General features: G+C 42.0%; 3 protein-coding genes across 7 annotated transcripts; 1 reads left to right on the top strand and 2 right to left on the bottom strand.

Moving 5' to 3' along the window:
- Nucleotides 1-191: 191 nt before the first annotated feature.
- On the top strand, nucleotides 192-4,627 carry LOC133922859 (probable U3 small nucleolar RNA-associated protein 11). 3 transcript variants are annotated; one of them, XM_062368399.1, is made up of 9 exons: nucleotides 192-435; nucleotides 564-654; nucleotides 862-953; nucleotides 1,044-1,137; nucleotides 1,239-1,318; nucleotides 1,444-1,527; nucleotides 1,770-1,869; nucleotides 4,190-4,278; nucleotides 4,363-4,627. In XM_062368399.1, the coding sequence occupies exons 1-9, from the start codon at nucleotides 380-382 to the stop codon at nucleotides 4,364-4,366; spliced, it is 690 nt and encodes a 229-aa protein (XP_062224383.1). In that variant the 5' UTR covers nucleotides 192-379; the 3' UTR covers nucleotides 4,367-4,627. The 3 variants fall into 3 exon arrangements, with proteins under 3 accessions (XP_062224383.1, XP_062224374.1, XP_062224367.1); XM_062368390.1 differs by having other exon boundaries at nucleotides 193-435; nucleotides 4,190-4,283; nucleotides 4,390-4,627; XM_062368383.1 differs by having other exon boundaries at nucleotides 193-435; nucleotides 4,190-4,283.
- Nucleotides 4,628-4,813: 186 nt separating this feature from the next.
- Nucleotides 4,814-8,725, bottom strand: LOC133922849 (L-2-hydroxyglutarate dehydrogenase, mitochondrial). 3 transcript variants are annotated; one of them, XR_009910541.1, is made up of 6 exons: nucleotides 8,010-8,714; nucleotides 7,003-7,284; nucleotides 6,186-6,622; nucleotides 5,453-5,612; nucleotides 5,001-5,340; nucleotides 4,814-4,906 (listed from the first exon to the last, which is right to left on the bottom strand). XR_009910541.1 is itself a non-coding variant. In XM_062368361.1 (5 exons), the coding sequence occupies exons 1-5, from the start codon at nucleotides 8,265-8,267 to the stop codon at nucleotides 5,230-5,232; spliced, it is 1,248 nt and encodes a 415-aa protein (XP_062224345.1). In that variant the 5' UTR covers nucleotides 8,268-8,714; the 3' UTR covers nucleotides 4,951-5,229. The 3 variants fall into 3 exon arrangements, 1 of the variants encoding a protein (XP_062224345.1); XM_062368361.1 differs by lacking the exon at nucleotides 4,814-4,906 and having other exon boundaries at nucleotides 4,951-5,340; XR_009910542.1 differs by lacking the exons at nucleotides 4,814-4,906; nucleotides 5,001-5,340 and adding an exon at nucleotides 5,944-6,073 and having other exon boundaries at nucleotides 5,482-5,612; nucleotides 8,010-8,725.
- Nucleotides 8,726-10,572: 1,847 nt separating this feature from the next.
- Nucleotides 10,573-14,734, bottom strand: LOC133922880 (leucine-rich repeat protein 1). The gene is made up of 6 exons (XM_062368410.1): nucleotides 14,383-14,734; nucleotides 13,297-13,368; nucleotides 12,262-12,405; nucleotides 11,913-11,984; nucleotides 11,753-11,824; nucleotides 10,573-10,895 (listed from the first exon to the last, which is right to left on the bottom strand). The coding sequence occupies exons 1-6, from the start codon at nucleotides 14,583-14,585 to the stop codon at nucleotides 10,826-10,828; spliced, it is 633 nt and encodes a 210-aa protein (XP_062224394.1). The 5' UTR covers nucleotides 14,586-14,734; the 3' UTR covers nucleotides 10,573-10,825.
- Nucleotides 14,735-14,907: the final 173 nt, after the last annotated feature.

The raw sequence follows: 14,907 nt of genomic DNA, 5'->3' as shown, positions 1-14,907 counted from the left end.
GTCAGAGCGGTTTGGTTGAACCTGCTGGTGTAGCAGAAGTAAAAAGTTGTAAAAAAGAAAAAAGTTGAACCGGCCTTTTGGGCGACGAACTCACAAGTGGGCCGCTAATGGGTCCTATCGGACCGATCTCGCAGACCACACTTGGGCCGCTAATGGGTCCTACGCCCCGCGTCACAACCCAAACCCTAGCTCGGGCTCCGCGGTTCATCCCCCATTCCCAGCCCGCTTCCTTCCTCCGATCCTCCCCGCGCAGGCGCAGCTACTCTCCTCCCAAATCCGCGAAAGCGCAGGTCGAGCAAATCCGCTTCTCTGCCAACCCCGCTTGCTCCGTCGGAAGGAGGGTAGTGGAAGCAGGAGGAGGAGGAGGAGGAAGAGGAAAATGTCGTCGCTGCGGAACGCGATCCCGCGGCGGGCTCACAAGGAGCGCGCCCAGCCGTAAGTTCTCCTCCCGCAGATGTTCCTTGTTCGCGTTCGAATTCGAGTATCATCATGGCGCCTGCGCTGGGTCGCGCCGTGCTCGAAAATTTTGGGGACTGAGTTCGAGTCTGGGTGGGGTTTTGCAGGGAGGCGAGGAAGAAGTTTGGGCTTCTGGAGAAGCACAAGGACTATGTCGTCCGGGCGAAAGCTTACCACCGCAAGGAAGAAACCATCAGGGTATTGCTCCTGTTCTATGCTTGTGTCTGCCGCTTAGAAGTTTGGAAGTTGGCTGCGTTGTATCGAAATTTGGGAAGTTTTTTGCATGCTATTGGTTGTTTTAAGTCTCTGCAACTATCTTAGTCTAAGGTCCTTGATGTTAGTTCATGATTGCATATATTGTAACCGTCATAATCTAAATTCATTTATGTGCGTGGTTAATTACAGAAATTGAAGGAGAAGGCAGCGTTCAAGAACCCAGATGAGTTCTACTTTAAGATGATCAACAGTAGGACTGTTTGTGGAATTCATAAGCCTAAGTATGCACAATGTAGTTCCTCTGCTCCTCTAGTTGTGCAAGTTTGATGTATCCTGTGTTTTAAGTTGGACTGTGTTGTATGTATTGTCAGGCCTGAAGCAAATAAGTATACCGAAGAGGAACTTCTGCTTTTGAAAGATAAAGATATGGGATACATGCTTCAGAGTATTCAAAGTGAAAAAAAGGTTTGCAGTGATGTTCAGAATATTCAAAGCAAATAAGTACAATGTTTCTTGTGCTTGAATGATATATATTCTATCCTAATTTGAATGTGGACCTGTTGTAGAAAATCGAAAAATTAAGCTCAATGCTTCATGAACTGGATAGCAAGCGTTCAAACAAGCATGTTTACTTTGCTGAAGATAGGTACAGCCACTGCATTCATGTTGCTTACCAATTTTTTTTTCTGTTCAATTTGTAAGGTTCATGTTGAAACTGTTGCCTAGCTACACTTATTGTAACATTGAGATGGCTTGCTGTTTCATTTTCAGAGAAGAAGTGAAAGAATTACAATCCAGGATAGAACAAAGCAGCAACTCACCTGGTTTTCACAACATCCCTTCCCGTATAAAGAAGTAATACACATTTCTCTTTGGATTATGGTGCATCTATGTTATTTATTTGGCAATATTACGGAGAACCATTTTCACTATTTAGTTCATCATTCACTTTATGTGCATTTGATTAGGAAACTCATCAGCAGTCCTGTTTTATATGTGATATAAGATTATGTTTCCCCACATCAAAGCATGATTTTGTGCAGTTTAGTGCATGGACTGCTACCTGATAAACTTATCTCGTGTGTAATTCTTTCCAGGAAGACAGCTTCTTCATACAGGGAATCAGAAGAGAGGAAACAGAGGCTTCAAAAGCTTGAGAAACTGTATGCAGACATGGCATTGCAAAAGGAATTGAAGGTATCGCATTTCCTGATGTTTTGATTATTTCTTTTGCTTGGGTAGCACTTTTCAGAGTTTAGTTGAAATAACCTATGCAGCACCGATACGGATATGGGGATACACCATTTTTTTTAGAAAACCCTATACGCCGATACGTTTTACTATTTTTTTTTAAAAAAAGCAATAAGTTACTCCCATGTTCTATTACATAACATACTTAAAAGTCTCAATTTAGAACATATTAAAGGACTATGTTCTACCCGCAAATTGGAGAGGGATTGCTCTAAACTTTCAAACTCACCAGGTAATTACAAAAGCTCCAAACAAGAAGTCGAGTAGAATGGTGCTCTGCAACAGTTTCATAGATATTCAGCTCAACACCGTCACTGCAATCACCCACACAACAACTTGACATATTGGAAGCTTCAAGTTCTATAGGATTTGCATCCTCTTGTATAAGCCAATACTACCAAAAGCGTGATCCTCAATCCCCACAGCTAAGAGTTGACCTCCATAACCAATCACTTTTATCAAATTTTGTACACTAAACATGATCAACCACCACGGAACATCAATGGAACCATGAGTACATAAAAAAGCACTAGATTTTACAAAATGAATTGAGCACAGGGCACAAAAGGGCAGGTCCATTTCAACTCTAATAAGCGCACAATAACGCAGTAAGGGCAACCCCAGCCTAGCCGGACGCACAGACCCAACATTCCCCTAACCGCTCCTAATCCTAGTTGGCAATCCCGATTCGCTCACTCCTTTTGGCCGCTACCGGAGGCTGAAATCTACGATATGAGTGGAGTGTTGGCACGAATCGATCGACATGGAAGGTTGATTTTGAGGGGGGAGGGGGTGGCACTTACTTTGCTCGTGGAAGAAGTAATTGCCTTGGAGGCGGCAGCATAGGTGGTCGAGGGCCTGGCTAATCTCCCGGATCCAGAACCCCACCGCGTACATCGCTTTCCCCAAGCCCGCCATCTCCTTGGGCGGCAGCGACAATCGAGATCGCGAGCGGCGGCGAAGCGGTGTGGCCATGTGTTTGTTGACGCTCGTGGCCTTGGAGATCTAAGATCTCGAGGAGGGAGGGGAGCCGAGGCGAGGGGAAGGGGGAGCCAGAGAGGCTGCGGCTGGGACCGACGACCGGTCGGGTAGGTGAGGAAGGCCGGAGGTAGTGACTGGTAGGTGGAGGTGTCGCCGCTGGCATGGTCGCGATCGGCGAGAATAAGGCGTGCTAGCGGCAGCTGGTGAAAGGGAGACTGTGTGGTGTTGAAGGGGGAGCTTCCAGTGTTTGGATTCGACTGGCCTGGAGCCGGAGCCAGACTGTTGCTGGGCCGGGCTGTATCCTAGAGGTATCCACGAAATATCCAAGAGGTATCCATCATTTTCCGATTCTTTTTCTTTCCGGATATTCGGTGGATACATATCCGAGCCCCCGGATACTGATACGATTGACTCTGGAACTATCCGGTTTCACAGGAAATAACATTATGAAAAGCACTATCACACTTTTCTGGTTTGTTTCTGAAAGGGGCAGGGGCGAAGCTAGGACTAAAATGAAGAGGGTGCACAACTTCACATGCGTATAGCAACATTTACAATATCAATGCAATATGATTAATTTGACTGTTTTAGAGTGAACAATTTTTTATTAAAATGGGGGGAACATATGGTCAAAGTGAGTTGATTATCACTAATGTTTTGTTGTACCTGGGTGCCTGTGCGCCCCCTTGGCATAGTGTAGCCAGTTGGTGACATGAAATCCACAACTCTGCCAAAAAATAATTGGTATATTGCGTGCTAAGTTGCTCACTCAACTCTGACGGGAAAAGGAGCAATATGGCAAAATTTTGCTGAATTGGTTGCTGCTAGGTTGCTAGTGTTAGGTTTCCAGCATGTTTCTGGAAGGAGCTTGTTCAGTTTCATATGGAAACTTCGCCTTTAAGTCATTGGTAGCCTCAACTTTCTAGGAATGAACCAAAAGCTAATTATACGCTCTGTATTAGATCAGTGGAAAAAATAACAAGGCAGATAGTGTCTGTTGGAAGTTGGCTACTTTCCAGCTTAACTTGGTAACGACTGCAGTTTGCACTTTTGCACTTTTTAGATCAGATTTTATGAAGCTCTCTCAATGAGTGTAATAAAAAGGGTGAAATCCAGACAAATCAGCGAACTCGTTCATATTTGAAAGCAACTCTCCTAAATTGGCCTAATTTGAAATCTGTAAACCTATTGAGAGAGTGTTTGCTACTATTTAGGATTTAGGATTTGACCTAAAATTTTGTATTGTTTAGCTCTTCAGTTACTGACTTGTTTAATACTGGGGCAGAAACCTGGACGCAAGAGGAAACTCCGTGAAGATGAGATGGAGACTCCAACATCACAGCCTGTTTACAAGTGGCGGGCGCAAAGGAAGCGGTGAGGTAGTAAATGCCCGCTTCTACCCTTTTCCCCTTATTTTGAACTATCAATTTTCGCTTACATTCATTCTTCAAACTTCAGATAATATGAATGGCTGACAAATGAAAGGAAACGTGAAGTATTTACCAGTGGAAGTACTGGTCGTACTGGCAGATGGACGCTGGCGCTTGAAGAGTTTTTCCCGAATCCTAAAGCACTTACAAGTAACAGTGGCCCTCCACTGAGTACTGCAACTACTGTATTTCTGTTCTTTGCTAAATTGTTGGGCAAACAGAATTAGGATAAGCTGTAAGAACAACTTCGATGGATGTGATAAATTGGAACCTGTGTGGTTCGATTCACTGGATCATACATTACTTGCTTTCTATCCTGCCAAATTTGCTCAATTATGGACTGTAGTTTGATGAGCCAACATACACCATGCCCTAAAATGATGGGTTTCAACGCATTTTTGTTGAGCAGCTAGAAGTGGAATTATCACGCCTCAGGCAAGTTGGTATAAATCTCAGTTCGAGGAACACGAAGATTTTACAGAATTTACACCCCCCCCCCCCCAAAAAAACAATGCATTGGATATTTGAATATATTCCCCTGCCAAATTCTTGAAGGTTCTCCATACATTCCCCTGCAATTAGCAAGTTTAGATCAGATATCCAATTCTTCTAGAAATGCATGCAAGCTAGTCCAGGCCAGATTTCATATCGGAAGGTTTCACGGACCTTGAATCGGAACCGGTGCCAGTCACAGTTTATTTTTCTTTGAAACTTCCAACAAATTTCAGCTCCTAACAGCATCTACATAGCAATAAGAGCCAACGAAAAAACAACTCAAAATACTCTTTACTCGATCACTTGTTGGTAAATCCTGGTCCAGACACATTGGTTTCATCCTGCTACAAATATGAAGCAGCGACTGTCTGACAATGAAGTGCCGGTTAGGGGAATCCCATCACAAATATCTTGAAACGATATGTTCTGCAATTGCCAAGCTTGATGTCAAACCAGGGGATTCTATTCCAAATAAGTTAACCAGTCCAGGAATACCATGGACATCCTCCCCCTGCAGCCGTTCAATTTAACAGGTCATGAATGTACATGAAAAATAAACTGCTGAAGCTGGTATGGCCCAAGATGCCGATCAAAGTATCAAACATATGGTATCAGACAAGCACCTGAATAACAAAATCTGAAGGAGGCTGTCCAGGGCCTGAAAGCTTTGGTCGCATCCCAGAATAACCTGGTTCCAAAGACCCATCCTTGAGATTTGGAAAATACTTCCTTATCACAGGGTAAAATTTGGAACACGTGGTGGGGTTAACTGAGTAATCAAACCTGAGAAGGTGGATGCTAAAAGTTATAAACACCTTAATATATTCTAGAAAAGGAACTACTTCGGTAACTCATAGAAGCAATTGGGCGCAGCAAATGTAATAATTCTATTTGCAAATGTGGATAACATTTGAAGGAAAATTAGATCTTTGTGAATTCCATTCATTTCAATGATACTAATAGCATGAGAAGTTCACAAGCTCTACTATTTGCCATGTGCTCCAGATTCCAGAGATCCTGCTAATACTCACAGAAACTACGATGTTGCACCCAATTGTACTGTCATGCGAAAACACTGGTTTGATTATGTGTCATTCAGATATCTTAAACTTACCATAGTCTAAGTAGTCTTAGTCGTTGCAAATTATATCGAGCATAAAGGCATGTAACTTATTGAGGCTTAATTGATCATTGACCAAGAGACCAAAATATGTGTGCCTGAACAGAGTATGAAACTTCCTCTCCTAAGGAAAGGAACAGGAAACATGATTCAACTGCTTTGGTTAGTTGTGCTTCAAAAACCGTGGCATGGTTAATACTTGAACATAAAAGTATTTCCAATGGGCAATGGCTTACCTATTCAGAAAACATGACACAGGGTCCATTCCACTGTCTATCCATTCAACATCTGGGCCAAATCTAACAAGGCCATTCAAGTCCAGCGTGACATGGACCCCTATACCACCATCCTCTGGTAGAGGATATATTAAGTGGCTGAAAGGACTCTTGGTTTGAGAGAGAGTGAAGTAACATCCACGAGCATAATAAGCAGTGGGCACAAATGATGGGTTGAGACCATGAAATCTTTTGGCAAGTGGAACTGCGCTCAAACCTGCTGAGTTTATCAGAAGCTTTGGAAGCAAAGTGAGCTGTGGGGACACATGAGACCCTAAAGAATGTTTGTGCAGCTCTTTGCTTTCAGAAATATGGAGTTCAAGGCCTTCATATCCGACATGCCCACCGATAACTGCTGTGTTATATGATATGGTTGTTCCTAAGTTCTCAGCATCAGCCTGCATCAGCAGAAACAATGAAAATAAAATGACAGTATACCCTAATTTAGAGTTATGTATCATGCATTGCAGTGGGTTATCTTTCTGAGGAACATGACATTATCTTTCTGACGACCAATTGGTAGTGGAAAGACCCATAAATGGCAGGGAGTTCTTTACATAGAAGCTTTTGGTCCTGTGCCAATTAACTAGTTAAAAGTACTTCACTGTGCAAAGCTTCATCTACAAAAACTGATTTCAACGATGCATACATTTTCTTCTTGGAACACAAACAAAACTTGTGAAGGCATTAACATCCCTATAAGGATTGTACTGGGTTGGAAGAAAACAAACGAAAGATAGAATAGAATCAGGAACTGATTTATATGATTGTCAAGTACCAAAAGGGAGAGCATGAATGAATGAGAGTCAATTATCCCGGTACTAGGTGATAGTAAAGCTTTAAGACATCGAAGCTCAGGTTCCATCTCCATAGCTTGAGAACCTTCCATCATCTGAAGATCATCAACTCCATTTTGTTTAGCATTCGTGAGGAGCATGTCCAGCTTAGCAGTCTCTGCAAGACCAGTAGCAACGATGAGTTTACCGAGCCGTTTGTGGGGGATCCATCGTTCTGCACAGTACTTGTAGAGCATTTCCTTTCCTCTTACACAAAGACAAGCCTACAAAGAATTTCACAGGTAGAATCAGTGACACACCAATGTGATAGAGCTCCGCATAAACTTCCATTTTCATGCAGCATAAATATAATATTAGAGTTCCTTCTCTAATATTCACAGTAAAAGTCTTGTCTCATACATTCCAGGAAGCATGCCCAGCAAGCATCTTAGTGATTTATCACGCTGCGCAAGGAGGTTTTCGTACAATATATGCATAATTTCTCATATTGACATTTGAGAAACAATTTAGAATCCCGAGCACACTGACAATTAAGAGCCTGAAATGCTCCAATCAATATCAAGTATCCAACATGGTGAGAACTGATATGCAAATACTTTGTAGGACTATTACCTAGCACTTTCCTAATACAAATTAAGATTTTTCTCGTAGAGCTGAGATGCAATGTACAAGCCCCAACCACAAAAGGCTGAACCAACTCTAAACATACAAATTGTATGTGTCATCTGGAACATATTTACATCCATAATTCTATGAAAATAATTCTATCGTGAGTCGCCCAAAACTAACTATTGGTTGAGTTTGCAATTACGCATGACATGATCATGCACAAGTTGATTACTTAATTTTAACAATCTCCATCACAATTCGAGCCCAAACTTCCTCAGTTCCTCCAAGCATCAAGCCTCTGCAAAATTAGGAACCGTGTGCACTGCACGTCTGGTAAATTAAACGAAGCCCGTGGGCAGCCAGCAAATGGCGCACGCACCATGAGGCTGCGAGGAGGGTAGTAGATTCCGGCGTGGATGACCTCGCTGTTGCGGGAGCTGGTGCCGGTGCCGAAGCTGGAGGCCACCTCGACCACGACCACCTCGCGCCCGGCCATCGCCAGCGCGCGCGCCACCGCGAGGCCTACGACGCCGGCGCCCACCACCACGGCGTCCGCCGTCTCCCGGGGGACCCCAGAGGCGAGCCCCGCGAGGCCCCGCCGCCGACCGGTCCCGGCAAAGCGCCGCAGCAGGAGCATGCCTCGCTGCTCAGTCCTCACCCCTCCCTAAGTCCCTCCTCCGGGAGAGATTGGTTGATTACGAGGTGGAGGAGGTTAGCCTGCCGGCCTCACCGCCTGGCCCGAGCCCGACTCGCGTATTCGATCGTGCTGATGCCGGGTTGCGCGGTCTCGGGGCGCGAGGAGGAAGAGGCGTGGGAGGAGTAGTAAGCTGCGTTGCATCATTCCGAGGAGACGCTTAGACCATCTCTACGGACTCATGGCAGGAACTAAAATTCTTTCACGGATGGATTTTCATTTTTTAGCCCTCTAATAATTTTTTTCACGTTTTTTTTATGAAAGGATTTGCAAGATCATTCTCTTCCGAATGAAATTCTCAAAATTATTTTCTTCAAAACGAGATTATCTCATTTATCTTCACGAATCTCTTCGAAAATAAACTATTAAAAATAAGAGAAAATAAAAAAATAGGAACAGTGAGGAAAATCAGAAAGAAAATAAAATAAAAGAAAATATAGTTAGAGATGGTCTTAGCGTAGTGACGGAGGCGCGTGGTGAGACTGTTTCATGGCCAAAGCCTCATGGAAAAAGGAGTCAGGTTTTTTTACTAGTAAATAAAATTAATCCAAAGTCACCAATAAATATAATTTATCAAATATATTAGATAAATTTTAAACAAAATACTATTAAATATGATAATTTTTTTATTAGAGTTCAAGGACCTAATAAACTAGATATATTATATATATCATACCGAAATTTTTTCTCTGCTCTCAACTCGTGGTCCACCGTGGGCCATTTCCGGCAACTCCTGGCTACCCGTCTACTTTTGATCGGTGAACGCTAAGATGGGAAGGACTTGGAGCGAGTGTAACAATTTATAGGAAACTTGTGTAGCAGTGGCAACATCGGTTGCTTCCATAATGCAGGTCGCTGCTGCTTCGTGTGAACGAACTAGAAAAACTAGTTTGTACTATCACATGCTCTATGTACATACTATTTATCATATAAGATATTTTCTATGTTGTGAGATACGTATGTGAGAGTACGTATTTCTGGAATAACAAATATGCTTCCTATATAGGTAAACTAGTCTGTACTACTGAAGATACATACTCCATATTATAATATACCACATAAATAAACTGGATATACTCCTTTATCACTATAAGTATACTTATATGCTTATTTTAAAATACTCTATTTATCATATGAGATACTCCCTATATTATAAGATACGTATGTGAGAGTATATACTCTCAGAGTACCAAATATACTTTCTATATATAAATATAGGAATATGAAGGTATTATCAAAAGCTATTAAAATTGATGAACTTCTTTTTAATTTTTTTTAATTAACATTAAGTATCTTAGAAAAAGTATATAAGTATACTTAGAGTGATAAATGAGTATATACAGTTCATTTATACGGTATATCATAGTAAAAAATATGTACTCACGAAAGTACATACTAATTTTTCTATATATATATATATATAAATAAAGAGAAACACTTGCTCGAACATGACAAGAATATAGTGAGGGTGCACACGACCTGTTCTCCGGTTGTCTGCAATGAAGACTGTTGGGTCGTAACTGCAAGCCAACCTTGCTTGAGCTAGCAACCACTGACGACTTGCCTGAGCTAGCAGCAGAATTTAAACATTGACAGTTTTTTTAGAAGAGTGACAGCTTGTTTAACACATGTTAGCATAAATGCTCTTATTTCTCCTTCCGTTTTCTGAAAAATAACTTGGTTGGCAAGTTAGGTTGGCATCATTAGTGTAGTACTGTTGAGTGTAGTATACCAGTATTTAATTTTGGTCCACGAACCTGATCTCATTCGGCTCAGCAAGGAAGAAGGAAATTCAAAGAGATCTCAGCAATTCCATTTCAATGTTACACATTACATCGACCAGCTGGCAGCTGCAGGCTGCACCAACTAATGTACTATTAACAATGATACAACATCATCTGAACTTCAGGTCCTCCAAACTGCAAGTCTGCAATGTCACTTTATTAAATAATACTGGTGCTACCATAAATCACCAGCAAGCAATGGCTTTCAAAAGTCAATAATCAAATTTTAAACAAAATTCAGTGAGTGAACTGACGAACTTTTCAATACCTTTCTAGTCCAAAAAAACTGTAACTAGCTTGTTCATGCCAAGATATCCATCAGCAGACACATTTCCAGTCTATCGACAACAAGAGAGCACCGCTGCATCAATTTGCACAACTAACAAGGCTAGACTAGTTCACAATGAATTATGCAATACTACGAGTTTGGTTAATATAACACAAGGAAGCAAGCAATAACTCCGTTGTAGAGAAAACGACATTATCATTTCAGTCATAATAAGCAGTTTCTCGTTTACTTTGACAGAAAGAAAGCATTCTAGAGCATTCTGCTAGAACATACAACTTTCTTGCAGACAGCAAGGCGCAAATAAGAGCTATGTAGGGAGGGAGGATTACAGAGTGGCAGGACCAGACCTAACAAAATATATATCACCCGATTTTCAGTAACCTTGTACGCCCGTTACTTTCTAGCCATCCTTTTCTTCATGTTGCCCTCTAGCAGTTGGTGTCATATACAGCCAGGCCTTGTAGTTCTGGACCTTCCAAGCGTGGGTTCTTCTCAAAGCTGCACGAAAAACATAATGCACATAGGTTATTCTTTTTTAAGAAAACACACAGGTTAATTTCTTGGAGCTTAAAAAATGTAAGCTCGATACAAGTAAAATATGCGCCACTGCAAAACTAAAACATCCATGCCGGAGACTACAGCATTAGGACTGTACTTAACACAATTTCCAGGATAGAGAACCACTGTTGTTCTAGTGTTCATATGACTAGAAAAGTGACACCAACTTGCTGGCAGCGTTTTATCCCCGTCCTTCCACCCAACAAAAATATAGAAAATATAAAAGATGTCCTAGTAAGAATGCAGCCACAAGGGACATGAAACAGGTGCTTCGAATTTGGTTTGATCATTCATCAACTAAATTATTCTCAAGTCCAAAAATGCCACCAGGTGGGGTGTAGGACACTAGGACTCATCCAATTAAACAAGATACAAACAACATGGTTGTGATAGTGCAGCCAGATGCCCTTTTAGATTGATAATATAAGATTCTAGGCATATCATTTTGAATCAACAATGGAGGTGATCCACTTCATTATTAGGGAAGCAGCCATCCAAGAGTAACGGAACAAGTATTCACCAAAAATTTTCAATGACCTCTAAGTTAAAACAAAGAATTCCCCAGGCATGTTTGCAACAATAACGGAGTGCACTGGTGTTAATAAGGACTAATCACATAATACAAAAATGTGTGCAAATACAAAAGAAATGCAGTGTAATGATGCTGAACCGACAGGAGCGGACAAGCATAGCTTATGGATGAACTTCAGGCCCTCGTAGTGGCTGAGGCAGCCCAAATCTTTCAAGATGTAATTTATCTTGGTCAAGGAGATACAACAACAGGCAGTCAAACTTACTTGCTAAGAGGAATGTGCTCAAATGGTCCAGATGTGGGAATTGTTCCGCACAGATCATTACTTGAAACATCACTGAAAGAAGAAGGCGGATAAATTGTCACATGGAAGATTCATGTGGAGTGAATAGAAAACTTAATATTGAACGTTGATTTGTACTTACACAACTTTGAGACTAGATATTCCAGCCAATTCCCTAGGGATCGGCCCAGTCAAATGATTGCCATTGAGCCGCCTATGAAGCACAACCATGTGTAAGCAAGGTATAATGATGTGGAAATAGTAGCAAACCTTACTATTGATCGTAAAGGTCAATCACATTTACAGCTCAACGTATGTGTAACTGTACCTAAATATGAACAGCACAGAGCCTGCCCCACCACAACCCAACACAATTTCAAAAAACACAGAATAATCATCTTCAGCAGAACCAGAATCAAGTCCATGTTTCATTGCTAATATGTGACGACTATTTTACAATATGTAAAGAGCATTTGAAGAAATAAACTTACAAGAATACCAGGGACTTCAACTTTCCAAGGGTGGGAGGTATAGTCCCAGAAATGTTGTTCTTGTACAAGTCCAAGCTTATTAGATTCTTCAAGTTACCAAGCTCAGACGGGATTGTTCCCTGAATATTATTTTTGTAAAGTTCCCTGTTTCAATGCTAATGTCAATACTAGTGCAGTGCATTGAGTGAATAATTGATAGGCATATATCAAACTAAATGAAAAACTTCAAATATATCAAGCCCGTATATCATAACTCTAACCGAATCGAAGATGGTCAATTTGCAGTAGAGAAAATGGATTCTACCTACCTTTTAAAATTAGGAAAGTGGGCATTAAAAAGCATAAATCATGAAGATGTTTCAGTAGGGTACTAGTCTACTAGGGAAGTATGGAAAACGGGATCCTATCTACCTGATCGACTGAATCATAAGCATGGTATCATATAACTGAAGGCATGATGTACCTTCTTTTAACTCTACATATGTTAAGGTATGTTGCTCATCAGAAGAAGTAAAGCCATGTCATTGTAATTCCCTTTTGGTCGTACAAGTTCGTTTATACCAGCTAGATAAAAATACTAGAAAAAAAGGTTCAGAAATCCATTAGCCTTACAATGTAGGTTGGGGTAATATAGTACTGCAGAAAAAAATAAGCTCCAAATCGCCAAATTCAAAAATGACTACAGGGTTTATAAAATATAATTTGCGAAATGCAACCAGATTCCTTACAACATAAAAAGGGCCTATCTGTGTTCAAAGGCCTTAGTAACTCTAACAAAGCTCATGCAAGCAGCATCCACGAAAGCAAATTGATCAAGGGTTGGAAAAAAGTAGTTTAACCACTAAGTCCTATTGTTGGTGTTTGCAAACTAAAACATATATGGATTCATGAGCCATTTTAAGGGGCATAATGGTATTTATAAACGAAACAAAACTACATGCCAGAAGCAGTTGAACAACAATAATAAAAGTTCGTTCCAACATCCTATGGAGAACAACTAGCAAGAACCAGACCATATGGGTAAGTAGAGCTTACAGATACTGCAGATGGTCCAATCTTCCCAGCTCAGGTACCAGATGACCAGATAAGTTCAAATTACCAAGATCCCTGTTAGAAGAGGTATTCCAAGCAAACAATCAGAAAAAGGTACTAGTCTGAAATTTGAAAAACATATACAATACAGGAACGCCATCCAAAGGTTGTCTACAAAAATGTGTGTATGTCTTAGATTTTCATGTATACTGCAACAAAATATGGAACTCTGATTAATGTGTTATCTACTGAGTTTTCCTTTGAGCTAACTCATCACATAAATGGCAGGCAGAAGGGCATGTCAAAAGCGAGTACTTATACCACAATCCAACTGAAATATCAAAAGAGAACAAAAGCAATGGAAATTTATGGTGAATCAAAATGGTAGCAATCATTTGATGCTTTTGCCCCATGTTTCTTTTTTGAAATAAATTTGCCCAGTGTTTCTATTCCACACTTCCAGCACAATAGCTAATATATGTCTACCTTTGAACCTTATCAGCCTCTTCCATCTAAAAGGTTCCACCCTCCTCATTGGCCACATCCTTAATAATCTTTTACCACAATCCCCTAACCAACTAAGTAAACTTCAGAAACCACATAAACTTTGCAAACTAACTTTTTCTAATCAGTTCACAATAATCTAAATCACACACTCCTAACTCAGCTTCACTAACTTCACAAATCAGTTCTCAAACTAAGCTTTAAATTAAACCCCTACTTAATTGCATAAGTCCTTTTGCAGTCTACCTGGCCAGTTGTCAGTCCTTTAGCAATCACACGCTAACAAACTCATCGTTTCAACAACGATTTTCTCATCAAATCCAACTACTAAATCAGAGAGTCAAGGAACAGTAGCAAATCCCCAAATTAAAAGGTTGCATCTAACTACAGTTTCCCCGATCAATCACCAACATATTAAAGCTAGGAATCAACACAAGTACAAGGGGATCATCACTTGCTCCTCCAAGGACACAAGGTCAGCTATCCAACTCCCCACCCACAAGCCTCGGCCCCAACTCAAACGGGACCGCAGGGGAAAAGGGCCAGAACGAGGGAGAGAGGATGGAGGCGGCGGCGGCGGCTCACAGGCGGGTGACGCGGTTGTCGCGGTCGCAAGTGACGTGGAACCAGGTGCACGGGTTGACGAGCGTCGGGTCCCAGCTCTGCAGCACAACGCCGGGGTCCTTGAGGCTGCGGCGCAGCGCCGAGAGCGCGTCGCCCTCGGAGTTGGCCCCCGCCAGCGCGAGCACGAGCGCCACGGCCAGCGCTCCCGCCGCCTTACCCGCCATGCCGCAAGCGAGATCGACCGGTGGGTGCCCGGATCTGGCCGCGGAGGGAGCAGCAGCAGCGGAACGGGAACAGGAACAGGAACAGGAGCGAGCGAGATGTCTCCTTGCTTTTGCTGGTGCTGGTGCTGGTGCTGGTGCTGCAGGTAGAAATAGAATAGAACTCGTCCTTTTGTATGGGTCTCCGCGTGTCGTGTCGTGTCGCGTCGCGTGGGCGAGAGAAAGGGGAGAGGAGTGGGGTAGTGGACCGACCGGGCCCAACTTGTGGTGGTGGGTCGTGTACTTGGGCCATGCATGCCTGCTGGAATCGAATGCAAAGCGATAG

The sequence above is a fragment of the Phragmites australis genome, chromosome 1, assembly GCF_958298935.1.
Source record: "Phragmites australis chromosome 1, lpPhrAust1.1, whole genome shotgun sequence".
Lineage (NCBI taxonomy): Eukaryota > Viridiplantae > Streptophyta > Magnoliopsida > Poales > Poaceae > Phragmites > Phragmites australis.
The sequence above is the reverse complement of the archived record's forward strand: the minus strand, read 5'-3'. Positions and strand labels throughout refer to the sequence as shown.